We start from the raw sequence: 18,656 nt of genomic DNA on the forward strand, positions 1-18,656 counted from the left end.
CCGCATGCTCACGGCTGCACATGTCATAAGCGGCATTCTTGCGCATGTCATTTTGAATCACAGCCGTAGAGACAAATGTTTTCAATCTCCTTTCTCATCACTCAAGGAGTCACCACAACATGCTCGCCCACATGGCTCTCCCATAGGCGTGCGATTACTTTGCTTACAGGCATGCGCTTGCAAACCAGCAATACTGCCACGTGCATATCTCTTCTTGGGAGATGTGCGCAATAAAAATTTCAATAAAAAGAAAATACAGAAAAGCATACACTGACAAGGTTCACATGGTGTACAGAAGCAAAGAAAATTATACACAATGCTGTCTTTGCTGCGTAACCTAAGCAACATATTGCAAAAGAAAATACAAATGTCTGTGTAAGCACACACGTAAACAAGCATGCTGATAATACATTTCAAATCACTGACCCCCTAAAAGGGGGGAAATTGAAGACAGTACTTGTAAAGTTTACAATAAAAAGGCATGATTAAAAACAAACAAAACAGATACATACCAGGGTCACCATTACAAGCTGTGCTTTTCTTTCATAGCTACGCTGCCTTCTGTAGTCTGTGCCAGGTAACAGTTATGATAACTGGCACCTAATCTCCTGACAGTAGCACCAGCCCACTGCTTGCCTACATTAGAGTATGCACCATGCACAAAACGCAGACAACACCGCCTGTCGCCAAGGCTGCGAAGCTTAGGTGGGCTCAGGCAAACCCTGTTCCCATCAGCGCGTATGCGTGTGCTCTCATGTTTGGCTTCTTGATTGTAATTTAATACTTCTGTCAGCCTCCAGCGATGTCTTGAAGCAACTATTGTGTAGGTGGGTGCTTTAACACGTACGAAAACGCGTCATGCACACAATTAGTTTCTAGTGCTGCTTCGAGAGCAAAAGCGACGGCGGCAGTGAATCAGGCCGGTCCAATGAAGATAAGCAATCGCGCTTTGTTTACTGCAGTTTTAGAGCAATCACTATGTTTTTATTTTGCGCTTGATGTCGCTGCACCTTTAGTGAGTGCTTCCACATTTAAACTTAGATTAGATTATTATATTATGATGTTTTACGTGTCAAAACCCCGATCTGATTATAAGGCGTGCCGTAGTGGGGGACTCCGGAAATTTCGACCACCTGGGGTTCTTTAACATGCACCTAAATCTAAGTACACGGCTGTTTTCGCATTTCGCCCCCATCAAAATGTGCCCGCCGTGGCTGGGATTTCATCCCGCGACCTCGTCCTTAGCAAGCCAATACTTCAGGTAAGAAACCAAGGCGGGTCATTTAAACTTGGTCGCCTTGTCTACAGTCCAGAAGATATGTTAAACTGTTGTTACTGATGAGACGCAATGGCCCCCTTTGAAAAAAAAAAAAGAAACAATGCGAAAAGCTAAGCCAGATAATGCGGAGTGAAGCTGTGAAGCGCTCAATGTGTTTAGAGGCTTTGAACAAAGGGCTCCGTGTTAAAAAGTAGGTGACGGCGCCTTAAAAAAACATGACCATGCGTTGCACGGAATCGGCTGTTGCTCTACTGATCGATGGCACTGAAATGCGACCTGTGGCGTATAACGTTCTCTGTACGCTCGCCTCAGCTATCTGCATGTTGACTGTACAACCTGGCATCTGTGAGCATTAAAGGCTTTTTGACAGGGCATCCAACCTCGTTTTGAATGCCTCTTAATATCACTTCACGGTAATAGGAAGTGCCTGAACTTCGAAGCCCTGATGTCTGCAACTAATGCATATTCAGTTTACCCCAGCTGTGTCATGCATTGTGGTCAATTTTGAAACCTTGATGTTTCTTTTTTTTTCTTCCTTGCTAGTGGTGGTAGCAAGCACTTGTTCTCCTTTTCTTCTTTTGCATGAAATGGGCCAATATATGTGCATGTTGTTTCACTGTAGTTATCACTGCTTTGAATATGATTGCAATGCAGCATGTGGTTTACAAGAATGATTTATTGCCATGCTTGGTATTCGCTTTGAAAAGGTTAATACTGTGTCCCCGTACTCTTCTAACTAATTAAAAAGCGCTGCATTGTCTATTCAGATTTGGGGCACAACAGGCAATGCAACATGCGGTTTAATTGAACATTTGGGTGCAAGGGTGATACTAGTAAAAATGGTGGTGACACCAAAAAATGACACAAAGTAAAAGCAATACGCTGTTGACTGACCAGGGAGGCAAATTTTCAACTATGGAGTCTTCCGATACCTCACTCGCGTGCTTCCGTGAAGTTATCGAGATGCTCTGCTTGTTTAACGATGGAACATGTGAAATCCATGCCGTGCCGACAGTGGTAAGACGCAAGCATAAAAACAATCAACGCTTAATTATTTCCAAAGTCCTATATGTGCTATTTTTCTCAAGCTCATCATGCTGGTTTGCAAGCTTTACCGTCGCTGGCTTCTCACGTGGCCGCACCTGAATGAACCATTCGCAAGTGCGATGGCGCTCCCTTAACCTACTATAACAAACACGGCATGTAAACGAAGCGAGTGTGTGCATAAAGAATGTTGGTTCACAGGCCAGCAAATAAAGCCATTAGCGGCTGGGGTGACATGACGAAAGCGGCATCCTGGCGATGCGTTCCATTTCGTAGGCAAGCTTGTTGATGCTCATCTGCGGCAAACACTTGGCGCGTAAGGAGCCAATGTCGTCCCGAACAGCCTGAAGTCGGACACATTTGCCCTATTGTACAGTGCCATTTCCTTGTGCATACCGAAACCGCAGAAGTAACTATCTGGGACATGCACAAGTGGCAAATCACATCCGCACACTTCAGTCATGCCTGCAGTTGAAGCAGGCGTCTCCGGCACGCGCCCACCTGCGGTTCCAACGGTCACTGCTACGCAGCTTTCAGTGGTGCTGCGCATAGCGGATAGAACAAGTCACCCTGCCCTTCCCACGGACTGCTAGAATCTATTGCAAGTGAAAATGAAAAACTGGTGCCTCACAAAGCAGACAACAAAACTTATGATACAGCCCCACCTAGTTAGTGGCCCCAATTTTTTTTCTACCTCCAAATCATAAGCCTGTCCATCTGCTCATACGCAGGCATGCACTACAGCCGTAGCTTGAATTGCTAGTGGTCCATGGGTGAAGGTTAGGCTACGAGAAGTTGAAAAATGGTGCAACTCGAGGGACAGCCGCCAAATCTAGGCAGGCCAAACATGACAACGGCTGAGAAACAAGACCAGTAAGCCAACGTACCGACACGGAACTCCCAAGGGGGCGAGGACATCTTTCCATCGCCTCCAAAACTCCAAGCAAGCACCCGGAGCTTGTACACCTTGCCAGGAACCAGGCCTGACACAACAGCTTCCAGGTCCTCGCCATCAAGCTGCTTGTAGACCTCCTTGGCTGACGTGAGGTCCTGGTCTGCCTCCCAGTAGCGGACCTTGTAGCCCTGATATCGGGAAGAAAAAATGCATTGAATGTGAAATTTTCAATACATACTGCAACCACGCCTGCTGCTCACAGCATACGCAATGCCGAGGAGAGGAACACAGCAGTGATTACAACTTTACAAACGCTGGGCCAAAAGGCGTGCAAGCCAGAGAGTGATATATGCTCTGTGGAAACAACTGTCCATAACTGAGAGCAGGTGCAATACTCTGAGGCAAGCCCAAAAATGTGAAGAATGTGTCTCGAGTCTTCTTCAAATTTACCTTCTGTTGAGTGCTAAGTCAACTAGGTAGATCAGGACCCACATGCCGCATATACCCTGACTCTTGACGCACAGTTCTTTCCTGGAAAAATTGGCCCATAAGCTGCCTGCATATTATAACTAGATATGAAGCCAAAACCGTCACAGCCAGTGTCATCCCCATTGTCATCACAAGATGGTGACAAGTTCTTGCATACTGTATTTACTCGTGTAGGGCCCAAATTCCCACTTTGGAGAGCAAAAACTTCAGAAAGAAATTCACCGATGATTGCGATACTCCATTTGAGTGCAGTTTATACGTGTTTTCACTTACAATCTCTTTCGTGCAGCTCGTTGCAGACGGCGAAAAGTGCGGGGCGACTGTCTTGCTAATCTGGAGATCACGAAGGTAGCGCATAGAGACGTGCAGGCACAACTCACAGCAGATGCTGCAGACAGAACTACCAGACGACGTGCGCTACTCTGGCGCCATCTCACAGCCATCATCGCCACACTGCGCTTTTCTTGTCACACTTTTGCATTACCCTCCTTCTCTGCTTTCCTCCTCGTATCTTTCATCCACCACTGCGCTCCGTATTCGCTCTTTCACCCTTCGCTCGGTTATACACACACCGACCACAGGAATGGGTGCCTAAGAGTTTCACTAAGTATCACGCACATACCCGCTTCGTGTCGGTCAATTTCTGCAAGCAGCTACTAGATGGCACTAGTTGCAGTCCTGCCGGTGACGGCATCACCACTGTCACTGCATCCCGCCAGATTGCAATTACGTAGCATAGACCCCACAGATACAGTGTCTTAACGGTGCTAGCATGCCGAGGCATGTTGCTTAGCTGCATCATGCTTTCAGGCTTATTAACAGGGCATCGATGCAAAAAGTGTGCACGTAGATTTCCAACATGTGACATGCGCTTTCACTTGAGGCTGTCACCAAGAGCTTCAAGGGGACAAGGATCTCGAACATTATCGGACGGTACTGAGTATGAACAGCTTTAGAACAGTGTCGATGAAGCGACCCCTTCCACCCCTTCCATTCTACAACTTCCTTTTTGCTCTTTCTGAGCTGCGCTACAAGCCTAAAAAAAGTCATGACATACCAACTCACCCAAACTGCCATGCTTTTGTCCTTTACAGTACCGCACACCTCATGCTTTCATACAGAAATACTACTTTCCCTCATTTGGAAAAACAAAGACTCATTCCCAATGCACTAAAGTTGCAATGAACAAAAAAAGTCGCAGTTTGCCCGAAAGGCAAAGCATCGATTTTGATAGCAAATTAGTAGACAGCTGTACGAAGTAAGGACGGTAGTTTTAATGGCCGTATAAACTTGTAAATATTTGCTTACTAACTAGATTAACAAGCATGGTGTCACGCACACACAAGCAAACATGAACACGTCTCACTCGACGACCGCGGAAACTCTCTATCAGAACGCTGGAGTGGGAAGTGCGGTAGCAGGAGTGAGTGAATTTACTTTCGTGCTCATGTATATTTACATAATTTACGACACTCATGTATATTAACCCTTTGACGGTTTTCGCCGTACATGTACGGCAGCGGTTTTCTGTCCCGCAAGGTCTTTGCCGTACGGGTACGGTTTCGACCCTTTGTTTGAAATTTCGCGCCATAATGACGATGCACGCTTACTGGGAGGTGCTGCCACCTCTTAGGTCTTACAAGAAGCGTTTGAAATTTGTGCTACCTTCTTCGGGAGATAAACAGAACTGACTTCAAGCTTCAGCGCGTCGCGCAGACTGCGCCCACACCCCTTTTGCGGTTTCGGTTTCGCCGCGTTATCGCAACGGAGGCGCGCGAAACGTAATTTTTCTCTTTGTCGGCACTCTCTTGCAAATGCTGTGGAAGTTGATTTCTATCTTGATTGGCGCTGCTCTTAGCTTGTTTATAACCGCCGCTCGCGAGGTATTCTCGCTCTCAGCGGCAACGCGCTTTCGCGGTTTCGGTTCCGCCGCAACGGAGGCGGGCGAAACGTGATTTTTATCTTTGTCGGCACGCTATCGCGGGGGCGGCGGAAGTTGATTTCTATCTTGATTGGCACGGCTCTTAGCTCGTTTATCACCGCCGCTCATGAGGTATTCTCGCTCTCTGCGGCTGCGCGGAGACTCGTGTTTCAAGGAGTACCACACTCTAAAATACTATTGAACATATTGCAGTTCTGAGTGATGCCGACACCAAAATACTGTTCCCTAATTTTTTTTACTATTTATTCCCGACATTATACATCTTGTACATTCAATATCCGCAATAAAATAATTTGACCACCCGGGAAAGTTTTTTTCAAAATAATTCAACCCTCAAAGGGTTAAAACTGTGAAACGTAAGGTGAGCTATGTACATAGAATGTATGTTGCAAGGCGATAGTAGGATTAAAATGTAAGAATATTCAGGTAGCACTAATGCCTCACCTGGGCCCTTGTACACCAGGGCAAGGAAGCACATGCTCTAATGATGATGATGTGTGGTGTTTAATGGCGCAAGAGCCAGCTATGCCAAAAGAGCCCCGTGACATATGGTAGTGAACTGTCTGTGCCTTATGTACGAAATGATCACACGAGTTGCAAATGGCAGATGTAATGTGGCTGCAAAACCACATGCTTTAAATCCTACAGCCGCAGCAACAGCCTCCGATAAGAAGCTATGCTACGGATCACTTGTGTGTATAGCGTGCAGTAAACAAACAGTAAACAAACATCATTCAAAAAAAGGCTAAAACTGATTTGTGATTGAAAAGTGGGTCATTGCCAAGGAACATTGTTGGAGGAAGTGGAAATTGCCGATGGTATGCTAAACGAAATAGTTTTTTTTTTCTTTGAGCTTCTATGTCAAGACACTCCAGCAAAACGTGTAGCACACTCAATGTTTCGCCACATTTACCACAGATAGGTGGGTGAATGCCGGTCAACAGGTGTGAGTGTGTGCTATATGTGTGCCCAGTTCTTAGTCGACATCTGGTTACCTCAGTATGTCCTGTTTTTGTTCATCATCATCTTCATCATTATCATCATCATTTATGTCCACTGCAGTACGAAGGTCTCTCCCTGCGATCTCCAATTACCCCTGTCCTGTGCCAACTGATTCCAACTAGCACCTGCGAATTTCCTAATTTAATCGCGACTAGGTGGTGTTTTTGTTATGGGTGGCCTAATTCCCTAACTGTGGCTTAAGAGCACGAAGGTTATTAAATGTTTCAGTGTCCCAGGAGAGCTGCCAATAGCTTCTAAGCTTTTTTTTTCCGTAAGGAAGCCTTCAAGTCCATGACTGGGACAGCTACAGAGTTCGCGGCTTTTGTTGCTACCGATGTGGCAACATTGTCTGCCAATGCATTACCCTTGATGCCTCTATGGCCAGGAATCCAGCATATTGTGATGTGCTGGCAAGACATGTATACTGTACACAGAAGTGAATAAAGAAAATTTAGTACAGCATTTTTACATTAACAGAAACACTTTAAAGATTTCCCTACAGTTATATAGTTGGTGAATATAATGGCTCTTTCTATATTTCTGTTCCTGATATGTTTAATGGCCGACAGTACTGCACATGGTCCAGCCGTAAAGATACTCGTTCCCATGAATACTTGTTGTCACGAATGAGCACAACACAGCCACATGCAACTTCCCAAGTGGCAATGGCACTTTAATTGCGAGCACCATGAACCAGAGTGGAGCATCACGGACCACAATAGCACTGGCCCTCGAATTGGTCCGACAGTCCCAGCAGACCTCACCTGTATAGACTCCTCCTCAATAGATGGCACCACGCCTCGCCACGTGACACGCACGCTGGTGTAGGAGAGGCCATGCACCTTGACGCTCGTCGGGGGCCGCAGGGGTGCGGCCTTGAATGTCTTGGCCACAAAGAACTCGCTCTCGGGGCCCGATCCAGCCTCGTTGTATGCCATGACGGCCACCCGGTACTCTGTGTTGGGCTGCAGACCCACGATAAGGCCCCAGTTTTCGATGCCTCGCTTGAGCAGAATCAGGGAGTCCAGCTCTGGGTCCAGGTCGCTGCGCCAGTACTTGATCTGCAGAAGAGAAAGCAATGCAGGCAGTGAGCACAAAGCGTGCAAGGCGTAGATGTGCCCGGGCACCACAGCGGTGCCTCAAAATGATCCCGAGCTACCGTGGCTGGTCAGTGGCTGTGGCATTCTGCTGCTGCTGCTCGAGCACAAGATAACTGGTTCGATTCCCAGTTGCAGCAGCCGGATGTTAATGGGGACGAAACTAAAGAAATGCTGTTGCGCAATGCTTTCGACTCTCGTTGAATTTAACAGTGTCACCTACTAATATTTTGCACATTTTTCACAGCTGCAACAAACACAATTAGTGTCCTTACATTTTGCTTCCCTTATTCCCAGGAACGCAGTGTGTTGTGATCGGCTCCCATCCCATGGAGCTGAAGATCGCGGTGTGGGTGACAGAAATTCACAAGGTGGATACCCAATTTGTAAGTTCACCAACACAGCGGCAGGTGAAACCACTCACCCGGTGTCCGATGAGGCGTCCTCGAATCTTCTCACGGGTGATGTCCAGCGGAGCCCAAGTGACGTTCAGGGCAGTGGAATTGTGTGGCACGGCGTACACGCCCGAGGGCTGCACCTGGGGCATGCCCTCGGCCGAGTAGATCACCTCTGGTTCCGAGATGGGGCCCTCGCCCACCACGTTCACCGCCTGCACCTGAACCTGCACCGAGCAGCGGCAAATAGCATGGCTATTGGGGCCCGTGCTAGCACGCAATGGCAATGGTGACAGAGGTGCCCAAAATCAGGCTGGTTCTACAGCTGTTTGTCTTAAGCCACTAAAATCCAACTCATTCTGTACATTGCTTTCCCCAATGGTATGGAACAGATAACATGCGATTCGGTGCGTCGCGGTGCTACTCTTTCTGTTACTTATTAACCGTGTTCACCAGGTGGCGTGATGCATTCTTTAAAGAAGCCATAGCACAAGGCCATTTTTCACAAAATTTATCGTGGCTGGCAAAGCATTACTTTTCTGAGCGATCCTACACAACGAATTGCAATGGTAAGAAACATTCTCCCACAAAAGTTGTTTTGCAATTCAGTCAATAAACAATTTTTAGGACACTAAAAATTTGGACATCTTTTCAGCACCACAACTAGCCTCACAGAAATAATGCATAACAATTAGGGGTGTGCGAATACCCTAATACAGTCGACTCTCTTACAACAGACCCTGATAAACCAACAAAAAATGTCCGTTTTATCCAAAGTCCGTAATATTTGAAACACTTTACTTACGAAACTTTCCTCGTGATGTCTAACAGCTTTATTGCAAAGAGTGAGTGATGAACTTCCAAAGTAAAAAAGCAAACAAGAAAAGTCGCAGTTTCACCCGAAAGGTGAAGCATCGATAGCGATAGCAAATTAGGCTAGATAAGCATGGCAGCAGCAGCTTGCAAATTGACCGTCGTGCTGTCGGGTCGCTTCAATGTGAACTCAATGTCAAAAGCGCAATACATACGAAGCTATTGGCCCTGGGCGGACTTTGTCCACATTGCAGATCGCTTTCAAGATATGGCGGCCACGCCGTAAGCAGCAGCTGCCGGAATAGAACCCCCCTCTTTCTTGCCTCCCCACCCCACGCCCCACCTCGCGCGCAAGAGAAGACAGCACATTTCTTCCCCGTCTTTGTCCCTCGCGTGCGCGATATTGAGCAGCGATTGTCGGCTGACCCTCGCAAGTCAGTTGTCAGCCCATGTCAACAAGGCAAAAGTCCGTTTTACACGCCCGATTTTGGAAAAAATTGCCGCCAATTTTGCCCGCTGTAGCCAATAGTCCGTTGTAGCACAGTCCGTTCAAGCGAACTTCGTTGCATCAATAAAATAGGTAGAACAAACTAAGGTTGAAATATGGCCTGTTATATCCGAAAGTCCGCTGCACGCGGGTCTGTTGTAAGGAGCGTAGACTGTATGCCTGAATAAAATCGAATAGTGAATGTTCGAATGATTGAATTCATGAATTGAATATCTAATACAGTAAAAGCTCGTTAATTCGAACCGCAAGGGGAAGCCGCTTCAGTTCGAATTAACGAAAGTTCGAACTAACGAAAGTGAAGGAGAGCAACAGTACACTGCGATTTGGAAGCAGTAGGGCATGTCAGAAATTTGGTGTGTCAGAAAGTGATGGCGTGTGCCGCGGGCACACACCATCTTCAAGTCGAAGCTCTGGGTCCGACTGTGCCAGACCACCGATGTCCACCGAAACAAACGTTAGCCGAGGCTTAACACCATCACAATGAATCGCAACGGCTGATACCTCCTAAGCTGAAAACAGAGGTACACAACCGATGAAGACTGCAGAGACAAAGACGCCGAACATGTGAAGGTGGCGAAGACCCTGATTCGTTGGTTCTTGATTGCAAGCGCAGCTGCGACGTACTTGATTCGCTGTGTTTTGGCGCTTGCCGTGCCATCTCCGCACAACATTAGCAGCTGTACAAGATTTGCAAAGCCTCCGAGATTCGCAACGGGCAAGAAGTCTCGGAGGTTACGTAAAACGGAGAGGCGGCAGCCGCCGCTGCCTTCTGGCTGACCCCGCGTCGGTTAGATTTTTTTCCGATTTTGCCTTCTCTCGCCGTTCTCTCCGTTTAGGAGGCAATACAGCCTTGTGTGTAGGCAGTAGGCGCGTTTCTCTGGCCGTGTGCCAGGCGAGCGTAGTTCGAATTATCCGTGAGGGAACCTTCTCGCGTTCGAATTAACGGACGTTTTTATACATAGACTTCTGTTGGAGCTTGGCCAGACCAAATCGTACAGTTCGAATTATCCATAAATTCGAATTATTGAAGTTCGAATTAACGAGCTTTCACTGTATTAAATTTTTCTAATATTATCGCCATATTTTATGCAGGAACTCACGCAGTGCTACACTTCGCACGCGCCATGGTGACCCTCGTGCTCAATGCTGCCCAAGCGAGCGTTTCACTTTGTTTTTGGCACAAAAGGTACACTGAGCACGCTGTGGATAGTCCGCCCCGACTGATGAGGTAGTGGACTTTGTCACTGTGAATGCTCCCCGACGTCGACCCAGGGTGAGAATCGCATGCGCACACACGCACACAGTGGCCAAATGCCGCAATTTGCAGAATGGCGCGGGGTTGACTGGAGCCACATCTGTCGGTACAAGGTTAAAAAAAAAAATTAAACTGTGGGGTTTTACGTTCCAAAACCTGGTTACTTTCTCATTATGAGGCATGCCATAGTGGAGGACTCCAGAAATTTCGACCACCTGGGGTTCTTTAACGTGCACCTAAATCTAAGTACGTACATTGGTGTTTTCGCATTTCACGCCCATCGAAATGCGGCCGCCGTGGCCGGGATACAATCCTGCGACCTCGTGCTCAGCAGCCCAACACCATAGCCACTGAGCAACCACGGCGGGTGGTACAAGGTTAGTCCACGTCAACAGGATCGATCGAAACGATAACACGACGCAGACCGAGTCAACGACAACAAAAGCAATGCATATTTCATGGCAAGTGTGCATACTGGGCAGATAGGCAGCTGATCATGTTGGATACGCAGCAACGAACTTCATGTTCCTTCAACAGCTGTCGATCACTGATGAGCCGCTCGTATAAACATATTAGTGGCAAGCTTTCCGCGATGGCTGATGGTCCATTACCACATTGGCCAGCGGTAAATTTTTGTCATGGCCACAGTGCCTCGGTCATTAGGCCTAATCGGAACTGCTTCATCAGGCATTGGCAACTAAAGTTACGATTTGGTGCCAAATCAGTTATTTGCAGCTGCTACACACCACTCAGAAAACCGACAGACCGCCTCGCAAACAAAAGAGAGAGATGTCGGAAGAACAAGGAAGAGGAGGGGTAGCAATGTTGCAAGAACTTGCCATGACTCTCCAGATTTCAGATTCTCTGACAGGTGGCGAATCACGCTGAACCTGACAATGACATGGCATGGACAGTGCCTGCTCTTTACTTAGGTTCGTAGTTCTAGTGGTCGCACGTGCACTCAGGCAAACATTAACAGATCTCACTCAACGACCACGAACTCGCAGTCACAACGTGAGTGAGCGCTTTGTGCCATGTCTCGGAAACTTGAAAATTACATGACCGCCAACACTAGATGCGCAGCAACAACAAAATTCACATGAAGGCACCAACCATCTGAGCTTGATGTTTGCGCTTGCCGTGGATGGATCACCTCCAAGATATAGCGTGTACATGTGAGGGGAGGAGATGTGCACATTCGTGCCCCTGCCCCTCCCCATTGTGCACTAGAATGCTTGATCACTTCACCGTGCGTTCACTCCCTCCCCATTCCTCTTGCACAGAAGGCATCGTCAGGTCTCGTATTTCTCCAAAGCATTGCAAGCTGCCACGCACCCCACTGCCACTGCAAGTTGTTTACCAATGCAACAAATGGTGCAGCAGTGTTTCCTGCCGACATGCGCACTTTGACAGCAGTTTTGCCGCTCAAATTTTTCACGCAGAAGGACATTTGAAATAACTTTTGCCTCGGCCGACATTTTTATAGTTCTTTTTTGCTAGATTAACTAGCCATACAGGCTCCAAGTTCATGCTTGAAATGGTCAAAAACTTCGTTAAATTGAAACCATGTCACGAATTTACTTCGTTAAATTGCGAAAAAAAATAAATGGTTTTCAATGCAACTGAGATCGGGAAATTAAAATAGTTCACTGTATCACGACTTTCATTACGTCGAGGTTCGTTATACCAAGGTTCAACTGCATTCTATATCCATGCACCCCTAATAACAATGATTCTGGTTATTTCACGACTGCGCACGATAACATACGAGTATGGAGGGTGCCATTGACAATGCGCTTCAGCATTCTTGTGCATTGTGGCTGTCCAGCAGGTCATGGCAAATGCTGTGGCCTGCTCCATACACTGGCCGGTACACCGTAAACCCTTCTTGGCCTGATGCTTCCTCTTAAAGAAATCTCTTAGTGATCTGAAGAGCCAGACGGTATGCTTGAAGTGCACTGATTACTGACGACATGTACGTATCGCCGCTAGCACCCTCTGTAGACATAAATATGCAAGAATTTTCACTATACTCAACAGCTGTTCAGCTCATCAGAGAAACCTGGCTTAAGCAGAGTTGCTCGCAAAACAGAGTTCCCTGTGGTTGACGTCACAGACACTTACCTCGTACGGTGAGAAGTAGTTCTCCTCACCAACAGGCACCACGTACAGGCCCACGTTTCCCAGCTTGCGGAGGTCCTTCTTTCTAGGCTCACTTCGGTCACCAGATGGCCGGTAGTACACGCGGTACCAGACTTCCGGGGAGTTCCACTCCTCCGGTGCCAGCGGCTGCACGTAAAAAATTGCAAAGACCCGGTGCTGTCACAAATTCTCCTTTCCCCTCCTCCACCCCCCCCCTTCACAGCATGGAATTACGTAACAGCCTCCACAGTGCACTGTGCAGCTTGCCACTTGCATTATATTCTAGTGAGGCACCGAGCTGTTATTCTACCTACTTGCTGCTGTTTTCGAAGTTGATTGTTAACCCTGTGTGCCCCATTGTTCGTTGTGTAACCTGCTTCTTCTGTGTCCTGTAAACAAAATAAAGCATTACTTCTAAAAAATTAACTTAAAGTGAGAAACAGACTGCAACCACATGCATCTGTGAATACTCTATTAACCATTTGTCAAATGTGAAGCTGCCCCACAAGGACTACTCCATTTATCCCTGTTTCTTCTCTTCTGCAGTGAACAGCCGTCTCCGCAACTGTCCCTGATACTGTCTGCATAGGCACTGAAAACCTTCCTTTCTCACCTTTGACCTCCTTGCCATGCTGAAGGACATGGGAATGTGCAATCCCCCCTTCACTTTCTTCAATGAAGGTGCAGAAGTGCAGTAAAGCCATGACTGCACAACAGTGCACCAGGCATTTAAGAAAGCAAATGAAATGAAAAAAGCAATACTGGCAGTTGTGATGTGCAGCTACTAAAAAGCTGTGCAGACCTTCCCTTATGTTTTTTCTGCTCTTTTATGACCTTCTTTTCCTTCTCCTCATACTTTCTGTTCTTCCATGCATCTGCGAGTATGGGTCATAGATAGGCTGCAGTAATAAACAACATTCGTATCTTTGACACTTACGTCAAAACATACTGGCAGGTAGAGAGATTGTATCTGCTTAAATTCACGGGACTGCACTCGCAAATGGCATGATGCAGGCCTCAGAGTTCGTCGTGGACAATCATTCGCTCAATATCTCCGTGCAGTGAGTCAAATGTCCTACATTCCTGAGCTTGACTCATTGATGAACTGCAGTAGGGCATCATCTGTATGTTTTGTAGAAAGAACGCCAGAAATAAGGTACTCACCGGGAAAACATACGATCCGAAGTCACTATAAAATGTTGCACTCAACTGTAGTTGACATCTATGAAATGTGAATGAGACGCCGACGTGTGCTGAGCTAGTGGGGCCTAAGCAGCCCAAAACACGCATTGCCGTTTTTACGGATTCAGCAAGCTTATGTTTGCGTTCCTTGAATTCGTACCAGGCTGGCAGCTTCTTCGAGTGCAGCATTTTGGTGGTAAGTTTTGGTGTTCTCAGTCAGCGGGGCACGTGGCGACTACACACGTTGAGCTGGTGGGGCCCAAGCGACCCAAGACGCATTGTCGTTTTCCTTTTTCAGGATACCAAAACAAAATTGAGCTGCTGGGGGTCCCCGGAATGCGATGCCAACTATGCCGCCAGAGCGAAACATGACACTCACTTCACATCGCCTGCAGCAGGGAACGGTGGAGTGTTTGGTTTATCGACTATTTAAAGTGTGCAGTATGCTTCCAATGGCACTACACCCCATGCGCTGTGGAACAGATAGGTGAAGAAGATGCTGATCATAACTGAATGCGGTATGTGACGACCCGGGAGGGGATATTGTGGTACCGGAATAGGAAACCACATGCACACTGGTGTTTTCAGGTAAGTGTTGCAGGGAAGCACTGCTGTGGCGGATGGCTACTGTTATCAGTTGCATGCACGTCGGGCCTTTTCTTGTTTACATGGGACCGAGCGGCCGGGAAACGTATAATGCGACTGCAATTTGGCGATGTACTGAACATTGGTGCTGAAAGATCATGTTTTCCGGGAACATGTGAACCGGTAAAAAAGAAGTGTAACTGTATTGGGTCATTTTTTTTTTGCATTCTCAAACACGAATGCTGGTGCGAGGAAGTCGCACGTAACAGGATCATATCAACGAGGTTCTACTGTACTCCTTCTACACTCGCTAGCTAGAATCATTGTGCTGTTTCGTTTCAGCACCACCAGTCTTGTCTGTCATTAACATCAGACATAGCAGCCAGCTCACCGTCCATGTGATGGTGAGCGAGCCAGCCTTGCCTCCTCCGCCGCCAACGTTGCGTGGGGCAATGTACGGCCGGTCCACGGCCGTGTTGTACTGCGGACTGGGGTCAGATGGTTGACCAACACCGAGCAAGTTGGCAGCAATCACCCGAAACTCGTATTTGCTCCATGGTGACAGCACGTTGCCAAGCTCGATCTCTCGCCTGCCTGATGTGTGATGCTTTGAAGCTGGGGCGTACGTGACATCTGAAAAAAAAGTATATATATATACATATATATAATCACATTTATACGCGTGCATGATTTGCAGCACTTCTTAATGCAAAATATGCAGTTCTATTGACCAAGTATTAGAAATTTTGGTTTCTGCACGAATGTTAGCATAAAATACAAAAACAACTTGCTAAAAATTATCGTGCTACACATGTACAAATGTAATGCCTGAAATCACTGCTCTCCTCCTACCTTGTCGGAAGGCAACCTCCTCACCGACTTCTGAAAATCTATCAGCACCTTGAATTCTAGACCCACAGAATACTAATATGATAAATGCTAATGCATTAAACACCAAGACCACAATAGCAATGCCATGACATCGCTGGCACTACAAAATGGCAGTTCACCATGTTTTGCTGAATTTCTGCTGCGACACTTGTGATCACTAATAGAGATTTACACGCATTGAGTAATTCAGCTCGCATTTTAGCAAGCCAGAATGACTCCTTTTCATCAGTTCCACGTTCCAAAAGCGTTTAAAGAGGACCAGCAAGGCCTGGGCATGCCAAGCATACATGGAAACAGCAACTGTGACGGTGTGCCTCAGTCACCAAAATGCTGCACTCATAGGCTTATGAAGAAGAAATATTACAGAGATGCAGAAAAGGAGTATTCAGTCAAGAGGAAGCTTTAGCCTGAGGCAAACTCCGAGTTCTTATTCCAACACATGTAAAACACAGAAACACTCTCAGAAGATGGCCATTGAAGCAACTTGAATTAAATGTGTTGCGTTTAAGAAAGATAAAATCAATCAATCAATCAATCAATCAATCAATCAGTTCGTTCATGTATCAATGGCATGGAGGGGTGAAAAGAAAACAATTGTTGGAAGTAAAAGTTTTGTTGATTGCCTTAAACTTTTTACAATCACGTCAGCAGTTTATTGTGGCAGGAGCCTACTGCCTGCCCTCGTCTTGTTTGTTGAAAGTCTTTGTAGTGCTCTCTGTTTTCTATTATTACCATGACGGCAATGAAACAGAACAGATGCGAGGTCTGGCACTCACTCCGCAGTTCCCTCCAGGTGGCGTTGTGGTTGGTGCGACCTTCGACGGCATAGCTTGTGATGTGGCTGCCATGGCTGGTGCCGTCGGCCCACTCCACAAAGCCAGAAGTGGCATTAAACGAGTGGCCCAGCACTGCACCGGGGGGACCTGGGGGACCTGCAACACAGAGGTCGCACAGAAAGGTCACTTGGTGGCTGAGTGACTCAGTCAATCCATGCCAACAAGCAGACTGCCCTTTAAAGCCCCAACAAATAACCCAAAACAGGTGGAACATGTCACCCAAAGAGTTTATTAAAGTTACTAAAGGAGGCTTATTTGAGTTCAAACTACAGTTTGCACACCATATTTCCACACACGTTATTCAAGATGGCTGCACTGGTTAAATGCATTTTAAAAAATATGGCAAGGAGCTGGTCACATTCACTGACAACAGCACTACTTGTCCCACCACAGTGACTACGTGGCACATTGAGTTGCTGAGCACAAGATCACTTTTCTGATACACAGACACAATGGCCATATTTTGGTGCGAGTCACACGCAAAAGTGTTGCCTGCCTGCCCACGTGCCAATGTCAGCAGCAACGTCCTTAACGAAAGAATTAAGAAAGAAATCCCGGAGGTAGATTGCTAACTAACATGCAGACTCACCTAGAACTAGCAGCTCAGTGTTGGCAAACACCTTTCCCACCGACGTCTTGGCTATGCAGGTGTAGTGGCCAGCTTCTGCGAAGCTCACGTTGTAGATGACCAGGTAGCCTGGCCGGTAACCCTGCGTTTAGCATTTGTACCAGTGTGAGGGGCGAATACACTACAGATACAAAAGGCTGTCCAGCTCACTGGTGCATTTGCAATGGTAGTACCATTTCATTCTTTCTTTTTCTTATTATTTTCTGTTTTGGACAAACCAGGCAAATAACAGTGCCAAGTGTTTGATGAATGATGGAAAAGAAAGAAACTCGATCTTGAATAATTCAGGTGCAATGAAAGCAGCAGTAAGCCCAAAATCTTTTTTTTCGAAGTTGGAAGAATAAAAATTGCAGCTTCGCCCATAATGTGAAGCAATGATGCAATATAAGGCAAAATGGCACGGTAAGTGTTGCAATGTTTCGCACGGTGTTGGCTGGCGTAAACATTCGCAGATGAGAGCGAGCAATCTACTTTCGAGAAGAAAAACAAGTGTCAGTTGTATTCGTTTGTGGAAGTTGCACTCCTCAGCAGTGAAGCCGAGAGATGGGCCTTTTCCTTCCTCCTCTTACTTGTTCTGCCGAGCACTAGAAGACTAATAAAGACAAAGTAGACACACGTAACAGTTGTCATTTCATGTAGAAGTAAATTTAATTCAGGACGACCTCCACAAGTTGTGTATTTGTCTACGTGTATTAGGAGCGGCTCTGGGAGTGTTAGCCAGTGCCACAGATGGCCATGGTTGAGCATCGCATGCATAATGCTGAAGGTGGGGGTTCGGCTCACACCGTCGGCAAGTTGTCTTTTTGTCCCATTTCCCCTTTTCTTATTATTTCTACATTTCAACTAAAATCTGCTAATTTCCCCTGTGCCTTTGTTGGCTGTGTTGTGTGTTGGTTTCGTGTGGTTGCGAATAGTAAAAAGTTAAGCTCCTCAGTTCCCCTTCTTGTCACATTTGACAAGTAGCAGCACCACCTAGACAAGGACGAAAAAAAGCTGCTGCTGCTGCTTATCAAATATGAACTTCCACCAAGTCGCCCAAGTTTCTCTATTCCCATTTTTATTGTTCATGGCATTTGTCTTGCACTTTTGTGTCCTGAAATGAATCTCCATGTTGTACAAGTATCCTTCTCTAAACCAGCATGTGGAAACAGTGCCACAAAATTGTGGAGATTTGTGCAACCGTAAGCAGCTACGCATCACCGACTGTGAACAGCTGCATATGTTTCTTATCTTCAGTTGCCTCTTCGCTGGTTTACAAATGCCCCACGCACCACAACGTGATGAAGGACGAAAGCTGTACCCCACCTCACTGCTTTCAGAAAAGCCAGCAAGGGCCTTGCACCAGTGAGGCGCAGACTCAGAGGTTTTGACCAACACAGAGTGCATGCAGGTACAGTGCACACGTTTAAATCTAGGTGAAGCGAAGCTCTAGTGAAGCTGTTAATTAAATGCTGTACAACTAAAAGCGATGTGTAAAATTCGGTTTACTCCCACGCTACACACCATGCGATGTCACACAATGTTTCTGCACCCCACCGCTCACAAGCTATGCTGAAATGCAAAGATGATATCAAGCAACCGAACAATGTGAAATGTTGATGTAGCGATGTAGAATAGTGGCAGGAAGTGCATACACTGAGAAGTGCGACACCTGTCTGAATACATTTAAGGCT

General features: G+C 46.7%; 1 protein-coding gene across 1 annotated transcript in view; it reads right to left on the reverse strand.

Annotated features, from left to right (window-relative positions):
* Positions 1 to 18,656, reverse strand: part of Cont (Contactin) — a 69,831-nt gene that overhangs the window by 6,707 nt on the left and 44,468 nt on the right. Inside the window, exons 17-23 of the mRNA XM_070540911.1 lie at positions 16,945 to 17,065; positions 16,296 to 16,451; positions 15,020 to 15,261; positions 12,844 to 13,008; positions 8,173 to 8,370; positions 7,416 to 7,712; positions 3,211 to 3,406 (exon numbers count right to left, since the gene is read on the reverse strand). Coding sequence (XP_070397012.1) covers positions 3,211 to 3,406; positions 7,416 to 7,712; positions 8,173 to 8,370; positions 12,844 to 13,008; positions 15,020 to 15,261; positions 16,296 to 16,451; positions 16,945 to 17,065 — 1,375 coding nt within the window. The remainder of the gene's footprint in view (positions 1 to 3,210; positions 3,407 to 7,415; positions 7,713 to 8,172; positions 8,371 to 12,843; positions 13,009 to 15,019; positions 15,262 to 16,295; positions 16,452 to 16,944; positions 17,066 to 18,656) is intronic.

Source organism: Dermacentor albipictus, chromosome 6, assembly GCF_038994185.2.
Source record: "Dermacentor albipictus isolate Rhodes 1998 colony chromosome 6, USDA_Dalb.pri_finalv2, whole genome shotgun sequence".
NCBI classification, from domain to species: Eukaryota; Metazoa; Arthropoda; class Arachnida; order Ixodida; family Ixodidae; genus Dermacentor; species Dermacentor albipictus.